We start from the raw sequence: 24,618 nt of genomic DNA, 5'->3' as shown, positions 1-24,618 counted from the left end.
TATACTTACAGGCTTACATACTGAGTCTTTTGAGGCAAATGTGGGAATAAAACCCACATTATAAGCACCATGTTTCATGTTACAAGGACCACACTACTACCAACAGAGCTATAAGAATCAAGGTTCCTTCTCCGAGCAGTCCTCACCTCTCCCTTCTGATTGGAGACACAGCTCCTTATCCTGTTCAGGTGTGGCTGGACAGTATCAGGGCGACACAGCTCATCATCACAGCGACACAACTCCAGAACCAGCTGTCAATCAAATGAGAATTGATCAAAAATGGCAGCAGGTGTGTGTATGTGTGATTGTTGAGTTCAATGTTTAAGTAGGATGAGGTTGCACTTATCTAATGTAAATCTCGCATTTTCCTAGGGCTGGCACAGTAATTGTATAATCGTGTAACCGACTATTACGGATGAAGGCCGTCATGTAAATAAAATAACTATCGTAAGCGTTTTAATAAAAATAAAAAAAACATTTTTATCAACTTCATTTTGAAGTGGACAAACTTTACCTAAATATAGTAAAATAAAAGTAAGCATGGTTCACATCTAACAGCCGATATAAGGAAAGACGAGAGGACACAAAAATAGCCCGTTTTAGAATTTAGTGTTGTGGAACAGATAGGGCAGATAGCCTACTGGTTAAGATTGGGGGGCCAGTATTTTTATTTATTAAGGATCCCCATTAGCTGCTCTTCCTGGGGTCCAGCAACATTAAGGAAGTTATATACAATAAAAAAATATTACATGACATAACACATTAATTGTGTGGCCTCAGGCCACTACTCTACTACCACATATATACAATCCATGTGTATGTGTGTGTATAGTGCGTGTGTTAGCATGTGTATGCCTGTGCCTGCGTGTGTCTTTTCACAGTCCCCGCTGTCCCATAAGGTGGGTTTTTACCTGAGGGTTTTTGTAACAGAAAGGTTGCTGGTTTGAATCCCCTAGTTGCCCAGGTGAGAAAATCTGTCGATGTGCCCTGGAGCTAGGGCTGGGTGGTATACCATATGTACTGGTACTGATGCACAGACTGGTTTGGGTTTTTACTTTACCTTCTATAACGGTATTTGAATGTTTGGCTTGTTAAATGTGATACGCCGTGTGTAACATCCATTTTTATAGTTTACTTCGCTACTTGAATCATCTCTCTCCGCTCTCTCTCCATACCACTTTCCACACAGACTTTGCCCTGCCCCCTGTCACTCATGGAGCGCATTTATAGTTCCTCGACCCCGAGACACTTGCGTTCAGTCTGCATGGTCAATGCAGCACATGCAATAATGTTGATGACAACGATGCTGTTTTGACTTTGCTTCTTAATATAAATCCACTAGCGTGCTATAATTCAACTATTTGTTTGTGTTTATTACATCTGCAAAATGGCTCAACAGCTAGTTTGCCTTTTCTTAGCAAGTTTGGTTTTCATCTTGTTAATGCTAATCTCTAGTTAGCTGGCTAGCTAGCTAATAAAATTTACTGAGTTACAGGTAACGTAATTAGCAATACAGCCTGATAATTGGAAACACTTAACACTTTGGTCCCTACCCTGTCACAATAACCCCTCTCTGGCATTTTAATTAGTTGTCGTGGCAACACTGTACTCAAAGCGCCCACTATTATATTTTAACTATAGAATTATAGTTACTGATAGATACTGTGAACCATCAGATCCTCCTCTCCACCCTCTCCGAGTTGGGCATCTCCGGCGCGGCCCACGCTTGGATTGCGTCCTACCTGACAGGTCGCTCCTACCAGGTGGCGTGGCGAGAATCTGTCTCCGCACCATGCGCTCTCACCACTGGTGTCCCCCAGTGCTCTGTTCTAGGCCCTCTCCTATTCTCGCTATACACCAAGTCACTTGGCTCTGTCATATCCTCACATGGTCTCTCCTATCATTGCTATGCAGACGACACACAATTAATCTTCTCCTTTCCCCCTTCTGATAACCAGGCGGCAAATCGCATCTCTGCATGTCTGTCAGACATATCAGTGTGGATGACGGATCACCAGCTCAAGCTGAACCTCGGCAAGACGGAGCTGCTCTTCCTCCCGGGGAAGGACTGCCCGTTCCATGATCTCGCCATCACGGTTGACAACTCCCTTGTGTCCTCCTCCCAGAGTGCTAAGAACCTTGGCGTGATCCTGGACAACACCCTGTCGTTCTCCACTAACATCAAGGCGGTGACCCGATCCTGTAGGTTCATGCTCTACAACATTCGCAGAGTACGACCCTGCCTCACACAGGAAGCGGCGCAGGTCCTAATCCAGGCACTTGTCATCTCCCGTCTGGATTACTGCAACTCGCTGTTGGCTGGGCTCCCTGCCTGTGCCATTAAACCCCTACAACTCATCCAGAACGCCGCAGCCCGTCTGGTGTTCAACCTTCCCAAGTTCTCTCACGTCACCCCGCTCCTCCGCTCTCTCCACTGGCTTCCAGTTGAAGCTCGCATCCGCTACAAGACCATGGTGATTGCCTACGGAGCTGTGAAGGGAACGGCACCTCCATACCTTCAGGCTCTGATCAGGCCCTACACCCAAACAAGGGCACTGCGTTCATCCACCACTGGCCTGCTGGCCCCCCTACCTCTGAGGAAGCACAGTTCCCGCTCAGCCCAGTCAAAACTGTTCGCTGCTCTGGCACCCCAATGGTGGAACAAGCTCCCTCACGACGCCAGGACAGCGGAGTCAATCACCACCTTCCGGAGACACCTGAAACCCCACCTCTTTAAGGAATACCTAGGATAGGATAAAGTAATCCTTCTAACCCCCCCCTTAAAAGATTTAGATGCACTATTGTAAAGTGGTTGTTCCACTGGATATCATAAGGTGAATGCACCAATTTGTAAGTCGCTCTGGATAAGAGCGTCTGCTAAATGACTTAAATGTAAAATGTAATGAATTAGAATAATCATTCTATTTCCATGATTCCAACAGCTCACCCAAGTGTTTTGTTCTAAATCGCAAGTCAAACATTTTATTAAAAATTCTAGATTGTTTGCCCATATCGTGTAGCCCTATGTGGCAGTATGGAAATTATCTCAAATGAGTGGAGGAAATGCAGAAATGTATGAAAATGCAGAAATAATTTTTGAGTTGAATTGAACAGTATAAAACAATCAATCAGAATAGAGATATACTTTCTAAGGGATTTCAATGGGTCTGTGTTGCCACCCTAGGGTTATGCACTACTCACTACTTTTATTATTAAAAAATATAAAATATCATCAAATACCATCATACCGTAAAACATTGTTTAAATAACGTGATATAATATTTTGTCCATATCGCCCAGCCATACCTTGAGCAAGGCAGTAAACCCTAATTTCTCCTGTAAGTCGCTATGGATAAGTGTGTCTGCTAAATGACTAAAATCCAGTGGTGTAAATTACTTAAGTAAAAATATTTTAAAGTATTACTTAAGTGTTTAAGGGGTATCTGTACTTTACTATTTATATTTTTGACAAATTTCACTTCACTACATTTCTAAAGAAAATCATGTACTTTTTACTCTATACCCTGACACCAAAAAGTACTGAGAGGGATTTTTATAATAAATTAATGCAATTTAAACTAGTGTGGGCACAGTGCCACTTGAAACCCAGTGGTGTAAAGTACTTAAGTAAAAATACCCTAAAGTTGTACTTTAGTCATTTTTTTGGGGCATCTATACTTAAACTTCACTAATTATATTTTTGACAACTTTTACTTTTACTCCACTACATCCCTAAAGAAAATAATGTACCTTCGACTCCATTCCCTGACACCCAAAAGTACTTGTTACATTTAGAATGCTTAGCAGGACAGAAAATGGTCCAATTCAAAAGAACATCCCTGGTCATTGTCTGAGTGTGACCCTGCCTATCTGTAAATTTTAAAAAATACAAGAAAATTGTGCCGTCTGGTTTGCTTAATTTACTTTTGATACTGAAGTATATTTTATCAACTACATTTACATTTGTTAATTAACTATATTTCAAACAAAATACTTTTTGACTTTTACTCAAGTAGTATTTTACTGGGTGACTTTCAACTTTTACTTGAGTCATTTTCTATTAAGGCATCTTTACTTTTACTCAAGTATGAGAATTGAGTACTTTTCCCACCACTGCTAAAATGTAAATGTTAACAAAAAAACAGCTGACTGAGTGAAGATAGCCAGGCATTTAGATGCCATGATTATTTTCATCATTGTGTCAAGAGATATAGTACTAAAACACTTGAGTGTCTTCCTTGATCCTAGGTCCTGGCAGAGTTGTGCAGACTCAGGACAACTGAGCTTTGGAGGAATACGCAGATTTAAAGAGAAGTCCATCATTTGCTTTCTAATGATCATGACCTGTTCCTCAAAGAAGTTCACGAATTTATCACTGCTGAAGTGAAAGCCATCCTCTCTTGGGGAATGGTGCTTTTTAATTAGCTTTGCAACAGTATCAAAAATACATTTCCGATTGTTCTTATTTTCCTCAATTAGGTTGGAAAAATGGGATGATCGAGCAGCAGTGAGGGCTCTTCGATACTGCACGGTACTGTCTATTCCAAGCTAGTCGGAAGACTTCCAGTTTGGTGTGGCGTCATTTCCGTTCCAATTTTCTGGAAGCTTGCTTCAGAGCTCCTGCATTTTCTGTATACCAGGGAGCTAGTTTCTTATGACAAATGTTTTTAGTTTTTAGGGGTGCATCTGCATCTAGGGTATTGCGCAAGGTTAAATTGAGTTCCTCAATTAGGTGGTTAACTGATTTTTGTCCTCTGACGTCCTTGGGTAGGCAGAGGGAGTCTGGAAGGGCATCAAGGAATCTTTGGGTTGTCTAAGAATTTATAGCACGACTTTTGATGCTCCTTGGTTGGGGTCTGAGCAGATTATTTGTTGCGATTGCAAACGTAATAAAATGGTGGTCCGATAGTCCAGGATTATGAGGAAAAATATTAAGATCCACAACATTTATCCCATGGGACAAAACTAGGTCCAGAGTATGACTGTGGCAGTGAGTAGGTCCGGAGACATGTTGGACAAAACCCACTGAGTCGATGATGGCTCCGAAAGCCTTTTGGAGTGGGTCTGTGGACTTTTCCATGTGAATATTAAAGTCACCAAAAATTAAAAAAAAATATATATATTAAAGTCACCAAGATTGAGTCCGTTTCCACGGTAACATGGACTCTTACAACTTTGTTGATCCTTGTTGTTGCAAATGAGTATCATGAAATACACGCACTCATGTCTGAAGCAAAACATTTTCAACGGAAACCATTTACTCCAAACGTAAAATGGTTCGCAATGAAAACAAGAGTTTCTATTTGACAAATTCAGGGAGGTCCCTCACAGTTTCGTTCTGTTTGGTTCCTAGAGTAAACGGTTTCGGTTGCAAAACTGGTGTGCTCGCAAAGCCACAACATGGAACCCATTTTTGGTATTGATTTGGAGGGGGGATGGTAACTTCTAACAATTGGATTTAACTATTTGCTGGGCACTGCTGGGAGATGCAAACAACAACCTAATAAGAACCGTCCACCAACCACAGACATACAGTGCATTCAGAAAGTATTCAGACCACTTGACTTTTTTCACATTTTGTTACATTACAGCCATATTCTAAAATTGATTAAACTGTTTGTATTCCTCATCAATCTTCACACAATACCCCATAATGACGAAGCAAAAACCGTTAAAAAAAAATGTTATTAAAAATAAAAAACAGAAACATTACATTAACATAAGTATTCCGACCCTTTACTCAATAATTTGCTGTACCATTGTTCTCTGCAGATCCTCTCAAGCTTTGTTAGTTTGGATGGGGAGCGTTGCGGCACAGCTATTTTCAGGTCCCTCCAGAGATGTTCAATCGGCTTCAAGTCCGGGCCACTCAAGGACATTCTGAGACTTGTCCCGAAGCCACTCCTGCGTTGTCTTGGCTGTGTGCTTAAGGTCGTTGTCCTGTTGGAAGGTGAACCTTCGCCCCAGTCTGAGGTCCTGAGCGCTCTGGAGAAGGTTTTCATCAACGATCTCTCTGTACTTTTCTCCGTTCATCTTTCCCTCAATTCTGACTAGTCTCCCAGTCCCTGCCGCTGAAAAACATCCCCACAGCATGATGCTGCCACCACCATGCTTCACCGTAGGGATGGTGCCAGGTTTCCTTCAGACATGACGCTTGGCATTAAGATCAAAGAGCTCAAACTTGGTTTCATCAGACCAGAGAATCTTGTTTCTCATGGTCTGAGAGTCCTTTAGGTGCCTTTTGGCAAACTCCAAGCAGGCTGTCATGTGCCTTTTACTGATGAGTGGCTTCCACCTGGTCACTTTACCATAAAGGCCTGATTTGTGGAGTGCTGCAGAGATGGTTGTACTTCTGGAAGGTTCTCCCATCTCCACAGAGGAACTCTGTCAGAGTGACCATCGGGTTCTTGGTCACCTCCCTGACTAGGGCCCTTCTCCCCGGATTGCTCAGTTTGGACGGGCGGCCAGCTGTAGGAAGAGTCTTGGTGGTTCCAAACTTCTTCCATTTAAGAATAATGAAGGCCACTGTGTTCTTGGGGACCTTCAATGCTACAGACATGTTTTGGTAACCTTCCTCAGATCTGTGCCTCGACACAATCCTGTCTCTGAGCTCTACAGACAATTCCTTCGACCTCATGGCTTGGTTTTTGCTCTGACATGCACTGTCAAATGTGGGATCTCATATAGACAGGTGTGTGCCTAATCATGTCCAATTAAATTTACCACAGGTGGAATACAATGACGTTGTAGAAACATCAAGGATTATCAATGGAAACAGGATGAATGGAGCTCAATTCCGAGTCTCATATGAAAGGATCTGAATACTTATGTAAATAAGGTATCTATTTATTTTTTTATTGAAAAAATATCTAAAAACCCGTTTTCATTTTGTCACTATGGGGTATTGTGAGTAGATTGATGAGGATTTTTATTTGTTTAATCCTTTCAGGAATAAGGCTGTAACATAACAAAATGTTGAAAAAGGGAATGGGTCTGAATTAGGGATGCACGATATATCGGTGAATATATCAGAAACAGACAATATTAGCTAAAAATTCCAACATCTGTCTCGGCTGATGTATAGTTCAACGCTGATGTGCCTAACCAATGTCAAAGCTGACGTGGACACCTATATAACGTAAGTACATGACGTAATGATGCCAAGTAAAATTTTGCGCTGTACGTGCAGCACAGCATTCCTAACCTAGCCCACAATGTCTGCTGTGTACATCGAGCAGTCAACAAGTCGAGCAGTCATTTGAAAGAGTAACAAAATTTCAGCGAGACAACTCAAAGGCGAAATCCATTAAAGCCAAGATAACAGAATTAATTTCCCTTGACAATCAACCATTCTCTGTTGTGGGTGATGTTGGCTTTCGCCGACTGGTTGAGCACCGGCACACATCACCAAGTGCGCTATTTTTCAGATGTTGCCCTACTGGAGTTACACAGTAATAGCGTCACTGCTATTAGCTTCACGACATGCATACTATGGAACACCATTTGGGTCTTTGCGTATCAAAAAAAATACAGAGCTGTACAAAAAAAAGTCTGCAAACAAGCAATCACCGGCCATGAACAATGTGTTTACAATAGCGCGTTGGTAATAAAGCATCATTTCTTCTACCGCAATATCTGGGGTAGCTAGCTTTAGCTTGGTACCCAACTTGGGCCAATACAACCAGCCTGAAAACAATAACCAGTAGAAACTGCAGTCATTTTCATTATTCTTAGCAATGATTTAGGAATCCTTGTGAGTAAGTATTAGCTAGGTTGCCACTTGTTGTTCGCCTAATGAAATTTAACTTCATTTCATGAAAATAAATAGCTAGCCAGCTACTTAACCCTGTTGCCCAAAGCTAACATTATAAGCAGCCAGCTAGCTTCATCTGGCTAGTGAGGCTCGACCGGACCGGGTTATGGGTTGTGAAGCTAGCCACAATAAGGATTAGGCACAATAGTGGAATTTGCGGTTTGCCTTCAAAATAAATGTATGTCATTGACAGTGATGCAAATTAATACAAATAGTAGAATTGTGCCATACTTTTATTTTGAAGGCCAACCGCAAAGTTCACTATTGTGGCTAATCCTTATTGTGGCTAGCTTCACATAGATGGGTCTGACCACCATTAATCAAATAAGAACTGTCTTCTAAATTAGGGTTATTTTAGATGACGACACCTAGCTATATAGTTCTAGCTAACTATATAGCTAGGTGTCGTCATCTAAAATAACCCTAATTTATAAGACAGTTCTTATTTGATTAACGGTGAAGCTAACTATAGCTAGCTAACTATAGCTACTGAAACAGATGATGTCGTTTTGCTATGTTTTTGGGGAAGAACATTGTTTGCATCCATGAGCTAGCTAGCTTTTTTTTAATGACCAGTACTGTGGGTGCGCGAGACAACTTTACCAGCATTATAGCATGACTCGTTGTGACATATGAATACGAGTGAGTGTAATCAATGTGTAATAACTACATAAAAAATGTATCACCGCGGCAATTATGGTGTGACGTGCAGTCATATTCAGGTCCTGATTGGTCAACAAGCTTATTTGACATGTCAAATAGTGTTAAATAGCATCTTTTGTGACATGCAAATACCCAAATGGCGTTCCATAGCAAAGACCCAAACGGCGTTCCATAGAAATCCTGGTTGAGAATGAAACGACTGAACGAAACAGCACAGCAAGTAAGTAAAAGAAATAGGTTTTGATTATGTTATACTGGTAATGGGGACAAATGTAAAGTAAATGCCAACAAAATAACTTTTGGTCAGTGTGGTGTGTGTAACCTTCATTTAACTAGATAAGTCAGTTAAGAACAAATTCTTATTTACAATGACGGCCTATCTCGGCCAAACCCGGACGACGCTGGGCCAATTGTGCGCTGCCCTATGGGACTCCCAATCACGGCCGGATGTGATACAGCCTGGATTCGAACCAGGGACTGTAGTGCCGCCTCTTGCACTGAGATTCAATGCTTTAGACCGCTGCGTCCATGTGTGTGTTAACTATTTAACTGTACTAGAATGCTTAAAAAGGCCGCTAAAATTGTAAATATCGGTATTGTTTTTTTAGCAAGGAAAATATCGAATAGTGGTATCATCCAAAAATGTCATATCGGTGCATTACTAGTCTGAATACTTTCCGAATGCACTGTAGGCTAATACAGGCCCAGTTCGGCAAATAACTCGCAAGGTGGGTTAGTGTTATACTGCTTGGCTAAACAGTAAAGACAGAACATCACATTTCTGATTTGAGTCCTAGGCGTGCACATGCAGTGTCAGGAGCGGAGGTGAGAAATTGCAGTTTTTTGCTATCTGAACGGTTATAATGTTGACGGAGGTCCTTTGGCTGACAAATAACCTGCATACAAAATTCCATGACCATCACAGCACTATGTTTTCCTTCCATAAATTGTTCACATTTCAGGAGGGTACACTGATCCTAGATCTGTGCCTAGCAGCAACTCCTTTCCCTCCTGTCACCCCCACTCACCCGTGCTCTCAGTCCCATGAGGAGTTGGACCCTCTCTCTGTAAGTCATCAGTTCAGGGACTATTTCCAACACGCTGGTGGCAAACTCCTCCAGCAGCCCATAGTCCATGATGTCTCTCCGCTCTACAACCTGCCACAGAGCTGCACACACCAGGCGCAGTGGAGGAATAAAAAGACGCAGAGACGACAGAGGAAGAGGAGGACCTAGAAGAGAAAATTAGACATTTAAATGAAAAAAACAAGCTAGTTACTATAACTTGGGGGGGCATACTTCATATATGTCCCAACCCTTTTTGCTCTTGTTCACTCCCCTTTCCAGTGGGTTATACTACAAAGCCGAATCAATGAGTTAGCCAGCTAACTTGCCTGAATATTCTGAAATAACATTCCATTTTTTAGAAAGATAAGCTTGAAATTGGCATGTTCTAATTAACTCAGCAAACCAAAAACACATATGTAAGTTTAGATTTCTTAATTAACCAGAAAATCTGTAGTTATTTCTAGTTGTTTATTAAAATTAACTGGTAGGTAGGTGTAAACAACCGTGACACCCATTTAATTTTCTACAGTGCCATCCATGTCAGATCAATGATGAGGAGTAACAGAGGCAAGGAAAACCTTATGGGAATAAAATTCAGCCTTGATCAATGAGGAAGCTATAGAGATCCTATAAAATTATTCTAATTCCTAATTCTAGGAGGAAGCTATATAGCAGGGCTGACCAATCTGAGGCCGAGGGCCAAGTTGACGATGTTTGGTTTGGTCCACCTGGACCACGAGAGAAAACATTGCCCTGTGCCTTGAAATTCCATAAAAATTCAGTATTGGAATTACTGAAATTAAATTGGCTACATTGGGAAATCCCAAACCACAGTTGAATAACCTGCTAGTCCTCCCTTCCACTAGCATACTGTTATGTTAAACTCATAACGGTTTTCTTTCCCTTTCTGTCGTCTGGTGGTCAAAGCAAGTGTGACAGTCTGAACAACCCCTCCCTCTCTCTAGTTGTAACCTCACCTCTCCTGGCTCTGACTGACACCTACCCATGAGCCCGTTTCTTTCCATTTACTGTAACCAGCATCCGACACCGGACGTCCATGGACGATGAAAAGTAGTTGAAATATGGTCAGCCTGCCCTGGCCTTAATTTCAACATCCACAGATACATATTCTTGGTTCGGTCCGGACTTGATTTGGCCCAGACATAGAGGTCCATGATTGGTTCAGATGTGGTTCACTCTACTGTAATTTACTGGACTCTACTAAGCTGTACTTTGATGTCCAAACTTGTGAAACATAGACCTCTACGATTGGTTCAAATTTGGTCCGGATCAACCAAATGTGGTCTTGTTTGGAGGCAGAGCTCATTAAAATAATAGCCAGTATGTAGAATACTACCCAAATATGCAAAAGGAGGATATTGCATATTTATACTTTTGTGTACCTATTTAGGACACATCACCATGAAGATAATGACATTCATATAGTACAGATCAGAGACCCATGATGAAATGTCATTATCGCAATTCCATTACCGGGTGTAAATCCACGTTATTTACTGCAGTTCAATAACCAAAAGAGATTTCAAACTCAAGGTGTCACGTCATAGCTGACACCCCATTATTTTTCTGAAAACATCTTTTAATCTTAATTCGGAGCAGATATTTAAGAGTTTTGGAAAACGTAGTCACGCAAAATACTGAGGGAGATTGCACCTGCACAGTTCTTCCAGTAAATGTGTTTTTGTAAAATGTTCAGTGTAAATTGTTAAAAGTAGTCATTGTGCATACTGCTCTACAAAGGCAAAGTGCAGTAACTACGAATTTGGTCAAAAATCTTTGATCTGTTGTACTTGCCAGGTATACTACCTGATTATTGTGGTATTTAGTTTCCTGACACCAGAACAAGCCATCCGATCAGAACTATGAAGTACCAGAAATTGCTGTCCGTCTAGACCAGGGATGGGCAACTGGCGGCCGCGGACCAATCCCCTCCACCCCTCAAACATAACACATGGTGCAATTTTGAAATTTGGTAATGCATCAGCAGTTTTACTCTTGTTATGTCAGTCATTAGCTATGTTTCTATTAACTTGTCCAGTGATTTATTTTATTTAACTATCTTACTTCAATAACAACAGCTGGAAGAAATGACATCACACCAATTTTTTTCAATAAAACGAAATTGCAAAAACAAGTGTTGAAGAAAAATTAAGTGATTGAAGTGTTTCAATTACCTATTTAGGCAAATTGTACATTAATAAATTGGTGATGCCCTCCCACCTACAGTGCCTTCAGAAAGTATTCATAGCCCTTAACTTATTCCACATTTTGTTGAGTTATGGCCTGAACATTTTGTACATGTATTAAACCACAAGTTTGACCAATTCCAGTCCCCTTGCTTAGGGGGTCCGGGGTCCTCCCCAGGATAATTTTTATGTAGAAGGACTGAGAAGCTCAGTTCTGCTGACTTTTAAAAAATGCATTCTACTCCCAAAATGTATTAAAATAAAATTATGCTGACACCATCTAAAATATTATCACCTCCAGAAATGGGTCCAAAAACATATTGGTAAAAATAATATAAAAATAATATAGCCTATGCATGATCTACACCAGAGGTACTCAACTCTTACCCTACGAGGTCCGGAGCCTGCTGGTTTTCTGTTCTACCTGACCATTAATTGCACACCAGGTGTTCCAGGTCTAAGAGGGGAACAATGAAAAAATGCAGTGGAACTGGCTTCAAAGTCCAGAGTTGAGTTTGAGGGGTCTACATTAGCAGATGTTCTATTAGCAATAAGCATTATCACCTGTAGCCCAACTGATGAAGCATAGTGGCTATAAAATGTACAAACACTGAATTTACCCTATTGGACACAACATCCAGATAGTCATAAATTCATATTTATAATCATGACAAAATAATTATTCTTCACTCTAAAAATTCCATTTTGGGGGTTTCTATTAGTGTTGTTGCTCTTTTAAGACATTTCCCCTTTAAGAGCCCTGTTGTGCAGCTGCACCTAAACAATGGTTGAAACTTCAGTTGTAAAATGATGTCACACGCACAATTTGAAGGAGTAGAGAAATAAACATGGTAGCAATGGAAAACTGTAATCCCCTTCTTTTTTAACAAAGGCCAAAACTGCTTTCAAAATACATTTTCCAAAACAATGTTGTGCATTGACTTTTTGTCAGAATACGTTTCCCTCCTATGGCTCTCGCAACTTGGATGCGCCTTGAGAGGAATATTTATCTCACATACAGTGGGGGAAAAAAGTAGTTGATCTCCTGCTGATTTTGTACGTTTGCCCACTTACAAAGAAATTATCAGTCTATAATTTAATAGTAGGTTTATATGAACAGTGAGAGACAGAATAACAAAAAAATCCATAAAAACGCATGTCAAAAATGTTATAAATTGATTTGCATTTTAATGAGGGAAATAAGTATTTGACGCCTCTGCAAAACATGACTTAGTACTTGGTGGCAAAACCCTTGTTGACAATCACAGAGGTCAGACATTTCTTGTAGTTGGCCACCAAGTTTGCACACATCTCAGGAGGGATTTTGTCCCACTCCTCTTTGCAGATCTTCTCCAAGTCATTAAGGTTGAGGCTGACGTTTGGCAACTCGAACCTTCAGCTCCCTCCACAGATTTTCTATGGGATTAAGGTCTGGAGACTGGCTAGGCCACTCCAGGACCTTAATGTGCTTCTTCTTGAGCCACTCCTTTGTTGCCTTGGCTGTGTGTTTTGGGTCATTGTCATGCTGGAATACCCATCCACAACCCATTTTCAATGCCCTGGCTGAGGGAAAGAGGTTCTCACCCAAGATTTGACAGTACATGGCCCCGTCAAATGATGCTGTGAAGTTGTCCTGTCCCCTTAGCAGAAAAACACCCCCAAAGCATAATGTTTCCACCTCCATGTTTGACGGTGGGGATGGTGTTCTTGGGGTCATAGGCTGCATTGCTCCTCCTCCAAACACGGCGAGTTGAGTTGATGCCAGAGCTCCATTTTGGTCTCATCTGACCACAACACTTTCACCAGTTGTCCTCTGAATCATTTAGATGTTCATTGGCAAACTTCAGACAGGCATGTATATGTATTCTTGAGCAGGGGGACCTTGCAGGCGCTGCAGGATTTCAGTCCTTCACGGTGTAGTGTGTTACCAATTGTTTTCTTGGTGACTATGGTCCCAGCTGCCTTGAGATCATTGACAAGATCCTCCCGTGTAGTTCTGGGCTGATTCCTCACCGTTCTCATGCTCATTGGAACTCCACGAGGTGAGATCTTGCATGGAGCCCCAGGCAGAGGGATATTGACAGTTCTTTTGTGTTTCTTCCATTTGCGAATAATCGCACCAAATGTTGTCACCTTCTCACCAAGCTGCTTGGCGATGGTCTTGTAGCCCGTTCCAGCCTTGTGTATGTCTACAATCTTGTCCCTGACATCCTTGGAGAGTTCTTTGGTCTTGGCCATGGTGGAGAGTTTGGAATCTGATTGATTGATTGCTTCTGTGGACAGGTCTCTTTTATACAGGTAACAAGCTGCGGTTAGGAGCACACCCTTTAAGAGTGTGCTCCTAATCTCAGTTCTTTACCTGTATAAAAGACACCTGGGAGCCAGAAATCTTTCTGATTGAAAGGGGGTCAAATACTTATTTCCCTCATTAAAATGCAAATCAATTTATAACAGTTTTGACATGTGTTTTTCTGGATTTTGTTGTTGTTATTCTGTCTCTCACTGTTCAAATAAACCTACCATTCAAATTATAGACTGATCATTTCTTTGTCAGTGGGCAAACGTACAAAATCAGCAGGGGATCAAATACTTTTTTCCCCCCACTGTAGAACACATAACAATAAGCCAACTTGGTAAATTATTCTACTATGGGATTGTCTGATTGTTTTAATAATATTACATGGCAAAAACAGTAGTACTGGAAAGTTACATTCTGAGTGATAAAGTATAGGCTTTGAATGACTTTGTCAGCAGCTACAGTAGGCTACACACCACTGTCTGAGTTGAGCAACGTGGTGGTGAGCATTATAGACTATTTAATTCCCTTCATCTGATTATCAGCAATCATGCATGTCAGTTGAGTACACACAATATATTGGGGAACAGACACGCTTCTGTCTGTATTATGCCATGTCATCTTCAAACCATATCTGATTTTTATTTATTTTTTACAGTAAAAAAGAAAAATGGTCTGTATTATTACGCACCTTGTTCAAACCATGATAAAGCAGCGAGAGAAGATGCTTCTCTGGTGCAACACATGCGGCCTACAAAGTTACAAGTATAGGCTAGCAATTTGATTTTAATTTTTAAATATAATAGGGCCTATTTGTATACTTAGTAGGCTGACACATATGCCTTTCTGAATATTTCCCCTAATGTTATTAGCCTACCTCTTCTTTCTCTCTCCAGTGTTGCTTCATTCTTTCCTCGCTTTCAACAGTTAAATGAAATAAGTTTTGTTGTCCTTGTATTCATCATTCTAAGGACATGCTAGAATAATATAGGACTAGAATGAGATGCAGAAGGCTTGCACTTCTCTTCATGAAGATTGAATGGTTATGGGTCTGAATAAATAACTGAATAACCTACCGCCATTGCGCGTTCACGCTTCTTTCAAAACTATCTGTAAAGTTATATTGGCTGCTGTATTTAACATTCAGCAAACATGAGCTTGTGTCCCTCTTCGAATATTCTATTGGCATAGGAAATGCTAAAGAAAATAATGTCCAGCAAGCTGTTCTAGTCTAGCTTTTCCTGCATGGGACTCCAAGAGTTAAGGAGCATTTTTTAGGGAGAGAGGCCAGCGGAGCACGCATATTGCGTAAGAGACAGAGGCTATACGTACGAAGATTATTATGCATCACCCATCATTCATTAGCTAAATATAAGGCTAATACTGCATTGAATTAATTACATGATAGAGGTAGGCTAGGACATCTATATATAGGCCTGATATAAATCTTAAACTGGATTAACTATTTTGAATGGAATTGATGGAGAGAAAGACTGTGAGAGTATGGTAGCGCGTGCACTGATTTAAACCAATGATTTCAGTGATAGGCTGTTTTAAAACACTGCAGCTGCAATAAAAAAATCTTTACAATTAAAAAAATAAGGTAATGTGTAAATTAGACACGCATTCGGTCTTTATATTACTGTATCATTGGCAGCAAATGTACGCCTACCTGTGATACGACAAAAAGTTACCATGATGAGATGATAGGTCTACATGCATTGTGAACTGTGCTCCATACTGAGATGTCTGTCCCCACCCTGTGCGTTGATGATTCATCATGCAGACAGAAGGCCGTAGAGAGACAGATTTAGACAATGCATATAATTTCACTGTTCCAATTCACGTTATGATGTTCATATAAATAATTTACCGGGTTTTTTTTGCAGTTATTTCTCCCAGGAAAAGGAAGTGGTTTTGGCGTAAATCTCAGTAACCGGGATCCAGCCATTCAAGCCTAGTAGTGACATCTCAAGGATTATCAAGGAAATTGGATGCACTTGAGCTCAATTTGGAGTGTCATAGCAAAGCGGTGTGCATACAAATTTATTTTCTATACATTTGCAACAATTTCTAAAAACATGTTTTCACTTTGTAGATGGGTGAGAAAAAAGCTATTTCATACATTTTGAATTTAGGTTGTAACAACAAAATGTGAAATAAGTCAAGAGCCAAGGGGAATGAATACTTTCTGAAGGCACTATCTGTTTTATGTCTGAGGTTGGCCACAAAAGCAAGCATGGATAAAATGCAAAAATATAATAATATTTGCCATATTCTAATAATTCTCATGTGCCAATGTATCGCCCGTGCCATGGTGAAATTTGCACTCCTGTCAATTTTAAATAATTGGATGGTGAAACTTGCATCCAGCCAACCAGAAAAGCAAGGCAATGCAATTCATGATTGAAAAAAAATTATTCAGGACCATCCTGAATCTCACTTGCACATATTCACGTTTTAATCCTTACAAACATAGAAACTTGGTTGCAGTTTATATGATACAACAGTAAAATATTTAATACTGGTAATCAGAATGTGTTAGGTGTCAAGTTATATGGCTGCAATTTGATTGTTTGAAGTGTAATTTTACAATTGTTTTCAAAAAAGCTATTGTTTACCTATTATTTTCTCTAAATCGACAATGTATATTTGTTTGGCCCACCAGTCAGATTATACTTTGGCCCACCAAACCCAAAAGTTTGAGCACCCCTGATATATAGCTACACACATTAGAAATTACACTAAACTCTGCACATATTACACAAATTAAATACTACTGTCTGAGATGCACAACATTTCTAATGATTTATATTATTGAGTTCGAACGCAGGATATTCTGTCTGGCTATAGATATTTTACAAAATGGCTGTGGTTTAACCTCGTCCCCAGGCTCAAGCCAGAGGTGTAATCATTAGTCCAAACAGTTGCAAAACGAAACAATTTGCAGCTAAAACGAGAGTTTCTAGTGGACGAATTCAGGGAGGTCCATCACGTTTCATCCAGTTTGCGTCTGCTTAAGAAACGTTTTTCAACAGAATTGGAGTAATGAATACGCCCCTGGCCCCAGCTTCAGCCTCAGGTTGAGGGACTGGGGGAAGGGCTATACATCACGGACATTTCTGGCGTGCAAGACTAGCCAAATCGAAAAATGACCCTTTACTTAACCAAACCATTAACCCTGACATTAACCAAATGTTTTACAAATTCTGACATTAAATATCGGTTTGCACGTCAGAAAAGTCCGTGTAGCCACTAAACAAACCATATTTTATATAGCCCTTTCCGCGAGACTACTGGCAAAGATGGTGGTTAGCTAGCTAGCTAGCTAGCTTGAAATTGTGGCAGCAATGCACACTGCAACAGGTCACCAATACAATTAATTACAATATATGGATAGTTTACCCTTTTCCTCCCGGAGCGTTTGCATTTTGTTGTTTTGCAAACATTAGCTAGACCAAAAACAGTGGTTTTCTTGACAGAGCTGTCCGTGAAAATCTTGTTTACGACATTAGACCCATAGCTCAGTGCATCAGACGGTGCATGCACAGTAAGAAATGAATGCCTGTTTTTACCGCGATTAAATAATCTTCAAGTTACTAATTTGAAATATACACAATTTTAATTTGAAATATGACTTATTTAATTACATATTAAATTATGAAACTGTTCATGTAGCTAATCGTTTAAACGAATTGTTCAAATATCAATATGGCAGGCAAAATTGTAGACAAACAAAAGAAGACCTCCTAAACACGTGATTTCGAAGTGCGGAAGTAAAGTTGTGATTTCGGGAAAACGTGAGTGAATATTTGTTTCTCACGGGTGGAACACATTGGAAAATAGCTAACCTAAAGAATATATTATGGATGACGAGGAGGAGACCTACAGACTATGGAAAATCCGCAAAACAATCATGCAGGTAAATTGTAAAATTGAGAATTCTTCATCCCAGGCACTCGGTTTACAACTTGTTCTCGAGTACCCAAGGTAGAATGGACACATGACATTTTTAACAATACTTTTTATTCGAAAAAATCAGTTCATTGCATCCGCGGTGGAGCCCAGTTTCATAATATTACCATACATCCCAGCTGCTTGTCGTAGTTTTGAAGTAATCACGAAAAAGCAGGCGTTATTTTAACAGCATGTGTCACCCTGCCAGCTCATATTAGTTATATTGAGCACTGTGGCACCAACTCGCCTTCCGAACGTTCTAATCCCTTTTTGTTGTACTATGTCACAATGGCAACTTCGCTACAGTTGGCAATGGATACCTGCTAACGTTGTTTATAGTTAAAATGTAAACAACAAAAAATGACTCATATTACTCTGAGGTCGTCCCATTGTTTACTATAGGGAAATATTGGTATGTCTGTCTATTTTGCCTAATATCTCCAAATGTGTATATTTAGATTTTTTTTTTTTAATTGGACACAATTTTAATCGTGAGAATCTGCTCTTTCTAATTATCTACGTCTGGGCAATGTATATCGTTGTCATCAAACGCTAGACCAGAACTAGTCAGAAGTTGCCATTTTTTTCCTACTTCCTGTTATGCCGACATAGGAACACTTGGCACCATTGAGGTGCGGATGTTTACTTTCTACACAAGTTGTTCTTTTTCAGTTTCGTCCTAAGAACAGATTGTAGTGGTTAAAAAAAAGGGATACATTTTTTGGTGCCATTTAAGCTAAATGGAATTCTAACAGGCTGACTACACCGCTCGCGTCGCAAAATAAATGTAGAAATCAATATTATTCAATTATTGCACCAACGAGCGTCTGTGTTGCCAAGGGCTAAAATAGAAGTCAGTTCTATTTCTGACACAGATCGCGCTGCAAGTCCTGCCTCTCCCATCTCATTGGTTTATAGAAGCAGGTACCCACGTGCCATCTCCTCATTGGTTATACCCACGTGGGTGACTGAAAGAAGAACGGGGTCAGTGGCGGATCCTATTTTCAGGTCTCTCCAGAGATGTTCGATCGTGTTCAAGTCCGGGCTCTGGATGGGCTACTCAAGTACATTCAGACTTGTCCCGACGCCACTACTGCGTTGTCTTAGCTGTGTCCTTCGGGTTGTTGTCCTGTTGGAAGGTGAACCTTCGACCCAGTTTGAGGTTCAGAGAGCTCTAGAGCAGGTTTTCGTCAAGGATATCTCTGTAGTTTGCTCCATTCATCTTTGCCTCGATCCTGACTAGTCTCCCAATCCCTGCCGCTGAAAAACATCCCCACAGCATGATTCACCGTATCGATGGTGCCAGGTTTCCTCCAGACGTGACACTTTGCATTCAGGCCAAAGAGTTCAATCTTGGTTTCATCAGACCAGAGAATCTTGTTTCTCATGGTCTGAGAGTCTTTGGGTACATTTTGCTAAACTCCAAGCGGGCTGACATGTGCCTTCTACTGAGGAGTGGCTTCCGTCTGGCCACTCCACCATGAAGGCCTGACTGGTGGAGTGCTGCAGAGATGGTTGTCCTTCTGGAAGGTTCTCCCATCTCCACAGAGGAACTCTGGAGCTCTATCAGAGTGACCATCGAGTTCTTGGTCACCTCCCTGACCAAGGCCCTTCTCCCCGGATTGCTCAGTTTGGCCAGGTGGCCAGCTCTAGGAAGAGTCTTGGTGGTTACAAACTTCTTCCATTTAAGAATTATGGAGGCCACTATGTTCTTTGGGACCTTCAATGCTGCAGAGATTCTTTGGTACCCTTCCCCAGATCTTTGCCTCGACACAATCCTGTCTCTGAGCTCTACGGACAATTCCTTCGACTTCATGTCTTGGTTTTTGCTGTGACATGCACTGTCAACTGTGGGACCTTATTTAGACAGGTGTGTGCCTTTCCAAATCATGTCCAATCAATAAAATTTACCACAGGTGGACTCTGTCTACAATGAAGTTGTAGAAACATCTCAAGGGTGATCGATGGAAACAGGATGCACTTGAGCTCAATTTCGACTCTCATAGCAAAAGGTCTGAATACTTTTTATACATTTGCAAAAATAAAAAAACAAAAACTGTTTTCACTTTGTCATTATAGGGTATTGTGTGTAGATTGCTGAGGATTTTGTTTTATTTCCTCCATTTTAAAATAAGGCTGTAATGTGAAAAAAGTCAAGGGGTCTCAATACTTTCCAAAGGCACTGAATATAGGTAGATAGATAGTGATACAGTAGATGAAATAATGTCTGATTCTAGAGGTCCTAAAAATACAATTTAAAATTTAATATTTTTCTTTAGGTGAGCCAGGTCCAAGGACCTTTTTATATGTTCAGAGATAGACAGGCTCTGGCAGCCAAAACAGGCAAACACTCCATCTAAAATTGAATCGATTCTCAATTGCAGTACGGTTCCAGAAACCCTCTACTTTCATATCGCATCAAAATAGTTTCACAAATGCACTTACTGTCCGTTACAATACGTTTTCACACGTCCTTCTTTAGTTACAGGTGTTCGGAGCATGCTAGATAGCTAATTTGCACAGGTGGTTGCTTCTGTCTTCCGTCTGTCTTCTGTAATTGATTCTTCAGCTACCGGTAGCTAGCTAACTCCACTTATTTATTTGTTTTTCCCCTTCCATATAGTTGTGCCATGACAGAGGCTACCTTGTGACGCAGGATGAGTTGGACCAGACTCTGGACGAGTTCAAGAGCCAGTTTGGGGACAAGCCGAGTGAAGGGCGCCCACGGCGCACAGATCTCACTGTACTGGTCGCCCACAACGATGACCCGACCGACCAGATGTTCGTCTTCTTTCCAGGTAACTAGAAGACAAATAGACCTGACTGCCACAGCAGCATGCACGCATTTCCAAGGTGTCACTAGCTATTTTTGGAAAATTACTTTTGGTCTGTGAGCATCAGTTGTCTGGACCTTTACTTCGCTACAATTGTTGCACATCAAATCTCTTTGTCCACAGAGGAGCCCAAGGTGGGAATCAAGACTATAAAGATGTACTGCCAGCGCATGCAGGAGGAGAATATCACACGTGCCTGCATCGTGGTCCAGATGGGGATGACGCCTTCTGCCAAACAGGTGGGGCAGGACTGAGCCAATACGCTTCTCTGTTGCTCTTTAGCCTTCCTTCCTGCTCGGAGTAATCACTTGTATAATACACAGTGCATTCAGACTTTTTCCACATTTTGTTACGTTACAGCCTTATTCTAAAATTGATTAAATACACTTTTTCCCTCATCAATCTACATACAATACCCCATAATGGCAAAGCGCAAATTGTTTTATTTTTTCAAAATGATTAAAAACATGAACAGATACCTTATTTACATAAGTATTCAGACCCTTTAAGATGAGACACTAAATTGAGCTCAGGTACATCCTGTTTCCATTTATCATCCTTGAGATGTTTCTACAACTTGATTGTATTCCACCTGTGGTAAATTGAATTGATTGGACATGATTTGGAAAGGCACACACCTGTCTAAATAACAGTTGACAGACGGAAGCCACGCCTCAGTGAAAGGCACATGACAGCCGGCTTGGAGTTTGCCAAAAGGCACCTAAAGGACTCAAACCACAAGAAACAAGATTCTCTGGTGTGATGAAACCAAGATTGAACTCTTTGGCCTGAATGCCAAGTGTCACATTTGGAGGAAACCTGGCACCATCTCTACGGTGAAGCATGGTGGTGGCAGCATCATGCTGTGGGGATGTTTTTCAGCTGCAGGGACTGGGATCGAGGGGAAGATGAACGGAGCAAAGTACAGAGATCCTTGATGAAAACCTGTTCCAGAGCTCTCAGGACCTCAGACTGGGGTGAAGGTTCACATTCCAACAGGACAACGACCCTAAGCACACAGCCAAGACAATGCAGGAGTGATTTAGGGACAAGTCTCTGAATGTCCTTGAGTGACCCAGCCAGACCCTGGACTTGAACCTGATCAAACGTATCTGGAGAGACCTGTAAATAGCTGTGAAGCAACACTCCCCATCCAACCTGACAAAGCTTGAGAGGATCTGCAGAGAAGAGTGGGAGAAAGTTCCCAAATACAGGTGTGCCAAGCTTGTAGTGTCATACCCAAGAAGACTCGAGGCTGTAATCGCTGCCAAAGGTGCTTCAACAAAGTACTGAGTAAAGGGTCTGAATGCTTATTTAAATGTGATATTTCCGGGGTTTATTTATTTTTTATTTTCCAAAATGTCTAAACTTGTTTTTGCTGTGTCAATATGGGGTATTGTGTGTAGATTGATGAGGAAAAACTATTTAATCCATTTTAGAATAAGGCTGTAACAAAATGTGGAAAAAGTGAAGGGGTCTGAATGGTTTCCGAATGCACTGTAGTTCACAGCCATAATGACACTACAGCTAACACCTGCTAATTCACATCAGATTACTCCATGGAGCAGAGGAAGAAAATACACATTTTTTCATAGTATTTTAACAGCTGTTACTTTTCGTGTGGCCCTGTCCTATACTGATCACTATCCAGGGGCCAGTTATGACTCCCTTGTTTCTTTCTTTTCAGTCGCTGGTGGACATGGCACCTAAATACATCCTGGAGCAGTTTCTACAACAGGAGCTCCTCATCAACATCACAGAGCATGAGGTATGTGCGCCAGTTTAGAGATGCAGTTGCAGCCAAATATATTGGTACACTTCCACCTTTCTTAAATAATTCCCTATTTCTTGCCCCAAAAAATTGATGAAATTGAAAAACTTTGTCTCCACACCTTATTGGATTCTCAGCATTGCAGAAGGATTTTATTTTTGTAAACATAAGTTTACAATTTTAATTAAGATTAAATGGTATGGACAAAATTACTGGCACCCCGGAGCTAATACTTTGTTGCACAGCCTTTGGCCAAGATAATGTAGCCATCAATAAGCTTGCTGCACCTTTCTACAGGCAATTTGGCAAACTGCTCTCATTCTTCTATATTTGAGGGATGCTCTCCACCAACTGCTGGTTTTGGATGTGATTCAGAACTGTCCAGTGTTTCTTCTTGAACCATTCCTTTGTGCTTTTTGACCTAATAAATCTGCTGATTTCACGATGCCTTGCGCATGTTCAAGGCCCCCAGTACCAGAGGCAGCAAAGCAACCCCACAGCATTATCAAACCTCCCCATGGTTGATTGTAGGGAGGGTGTTCTTTTCATTGAATGCTTCATTTGGATGACACTAAACAGAGCTCTGATCTGTATTGCCAAAGGGCTCTAATTTTGTATAATTTGTCCACAGAACATTTCGCCCAGGATTTAGGCTTGTTTAGGTGTATTTTTGGTGAAGTTCAATCAGGCTTTCGTGTCTCCTTCAGTAGTGGGGGCTTCCCCACGACCAAACAAAGCATTCGAAGAAAAACCACGCATCAAAAGAACCCTGGAATGCTTCATTGATGGCTACAAGAAGCATTTGTCAGCAGTTATCTTGGTCAAGGACTGTGCAAACAAGTACTAACTTCAGGGTGTCAATAATGTTGTCCATGCTATTTGTGTTTTATTTTCTAAATTAAAAATAAAATTTATTCTGCAATTTTGAAAATCCAATAACAAGGTGTGGAGAGCAACATTTTTTTTTAGAAGAAATTAGGAATTATTTTAGAAAAGTGCAAGAGGGCCAATTATTTGGCTGCAAACTGTATAACCTGCACACACAGTATCTTGCCTGAAGGGGACTTTGAGCGTGTTCGAGTTGGCTTACTAAAGCAGATGAGAACAGATGGAAGTCGATGGTTGGGGGAGGTACGTCTGTGACAACTGAAAGTCAGTGTTTTCTAACGAGGCTCATATCAACATGGCAGTGTCAACATAGCAGGTGTTCTTTTTAAAACTTTTCCTTCAGAATGTCCAAATAACCTTTTCTCTACCGTCCATATCACACACTCACAAACTCAAAACATACAATACATTTGTGAAAGAGGGGTCTCAAAGATTTACATTTATTTGTAGCCAATTCGTTGTAGCAAATGAATTGTGGCATAGTTGGTTCTTGTTTCAGTCACATCTTTGGTCATATTTGCGTTAGTCAGGGAAAAACACCCTAATGATTGGTTGACAATAGTGCCTCCCACAATGCAGTCGATGGCTGAAGACAGGGTGCAGTTGGCAGTGGTGGAAAAAGTACCTAATTGTCATACTTGAGTAAAAGTAAAGATACCTTTTATAGAAAATGACTCAAGTAAAAGTGAAAGTCACCCAGTAAAATACTATTTGAGTAAAAATCTAAGTATCTGGTTTTAAATATACTTAAGTGTCAAATGTAAATGTAATTGCAAAAATATACTTAAGTATAAATCATTTCAAATTGCTTAAATTAAACCAGATGGAACAATTTTCTTGTTTTTGTTAATTTACGGATAGGCAGGGGCACACTCCAACACTCGGACATAATTTACAAGCGAAGCATTTTTTTAGTGAATCTGCCAGATCAGAGGCAGTAGGGATGACCAGGGATGTTCTCTTGTTAAGTCTGTGTGAATTTGACCATTTTCCTGTCCTGCTAAGCATTCAAAATGTAATGGGTACTTTTGGGAGTCAGGAAAAATGTATTCAGTAAAAAGTACATTGTTTTCTTCAGGGATTTAGGGAAGTAAAAGTTGTCAAATATAAATAGTAAAGTAC

General features: G+C 40.7%; 2 protein-coding genes across 3 annotated transcripts in view; one reads left to right on the top strand and one right to left on the bottom strand.

The window, feature by feature from the left end:
• Positions 1 to 17,627, bottom strand: part of LOC106569460 (uncharacterized) — a 48,395-nt gene extending 30,768 nt beyond the window's left edge. For both annotated transcript variants that reach the window (XM_014140828.2, XM_014140829.2), the window contains exons 1-3: positions 17,452 to 17,627; positions 9,505 to 9,707; positions 147 to 251 (exon numbers count right to left, since the gene is read on the bottom strand). In XM_014140828.2, the coding sequence (XP_013996303.1) occupies positions 147 to 251; positions 9,505 to 9,707; positions 17,452 to 17,476 (333 nt within the window). In that variant the 5' untranslated portion in view covers positions 17,477 to 17,627. The remainder of the gene's footprint in view (positions 1 to 146; positions 252 to 9,504; positions 9,708 to 17,451) is intronic.
• A 146-nt stretch (positions 17,628 to 17,773) lies between these two features.
• Positions 17,774 to 24,618, top strand: part of LOC106569462 (DNA-directed RNA polymerases I, II, and III subunit RPABC1) — a 9,047-nt gene continuing 2,202 nt past the window's right edge. The window contains exons 1-4 of the mRNA XM_014140834.2: positions 17,774 to 17,968; positions 20,627 to 20,801; positions 20,961 to 21,076; positions 22,525 to 22,605. Of these exons, the coding sequence (XP_013996309.1) occupies positions 17,912 to 17,968; positions 20,627 to 20,801; positions 20,961 to 21,076; positions 22,525 to 22,605 (429 nt within the window). The 5' untranslated portion in view covers positions 17,774 to 17,911. The remainder of the gene's footprint in view (positions 17,969 to 20,626; positions 20,802 to 20,960; positions 21,077 to 22,524; positions 22,606 to 24,618) is intronic.

This window comes from Salmo salar, chromosome ssa14 (genome assembly GCF_905237065.1).
Source record: "Salmo salar chromosome ssa14, Ssal_v3.1, whole genome shotgun sequence".
In the NCBI taxonomy this organism is placed as follows: domain Eukaryota; kingdom Metazoa; phylum Chordata; class Actinopteri; order Salmoniformes; family Salmonidae; genus Salmo; species Salmo salar.
This window is presented reverse-complemented; position numbering and strand designations above follow the sequence as displayed.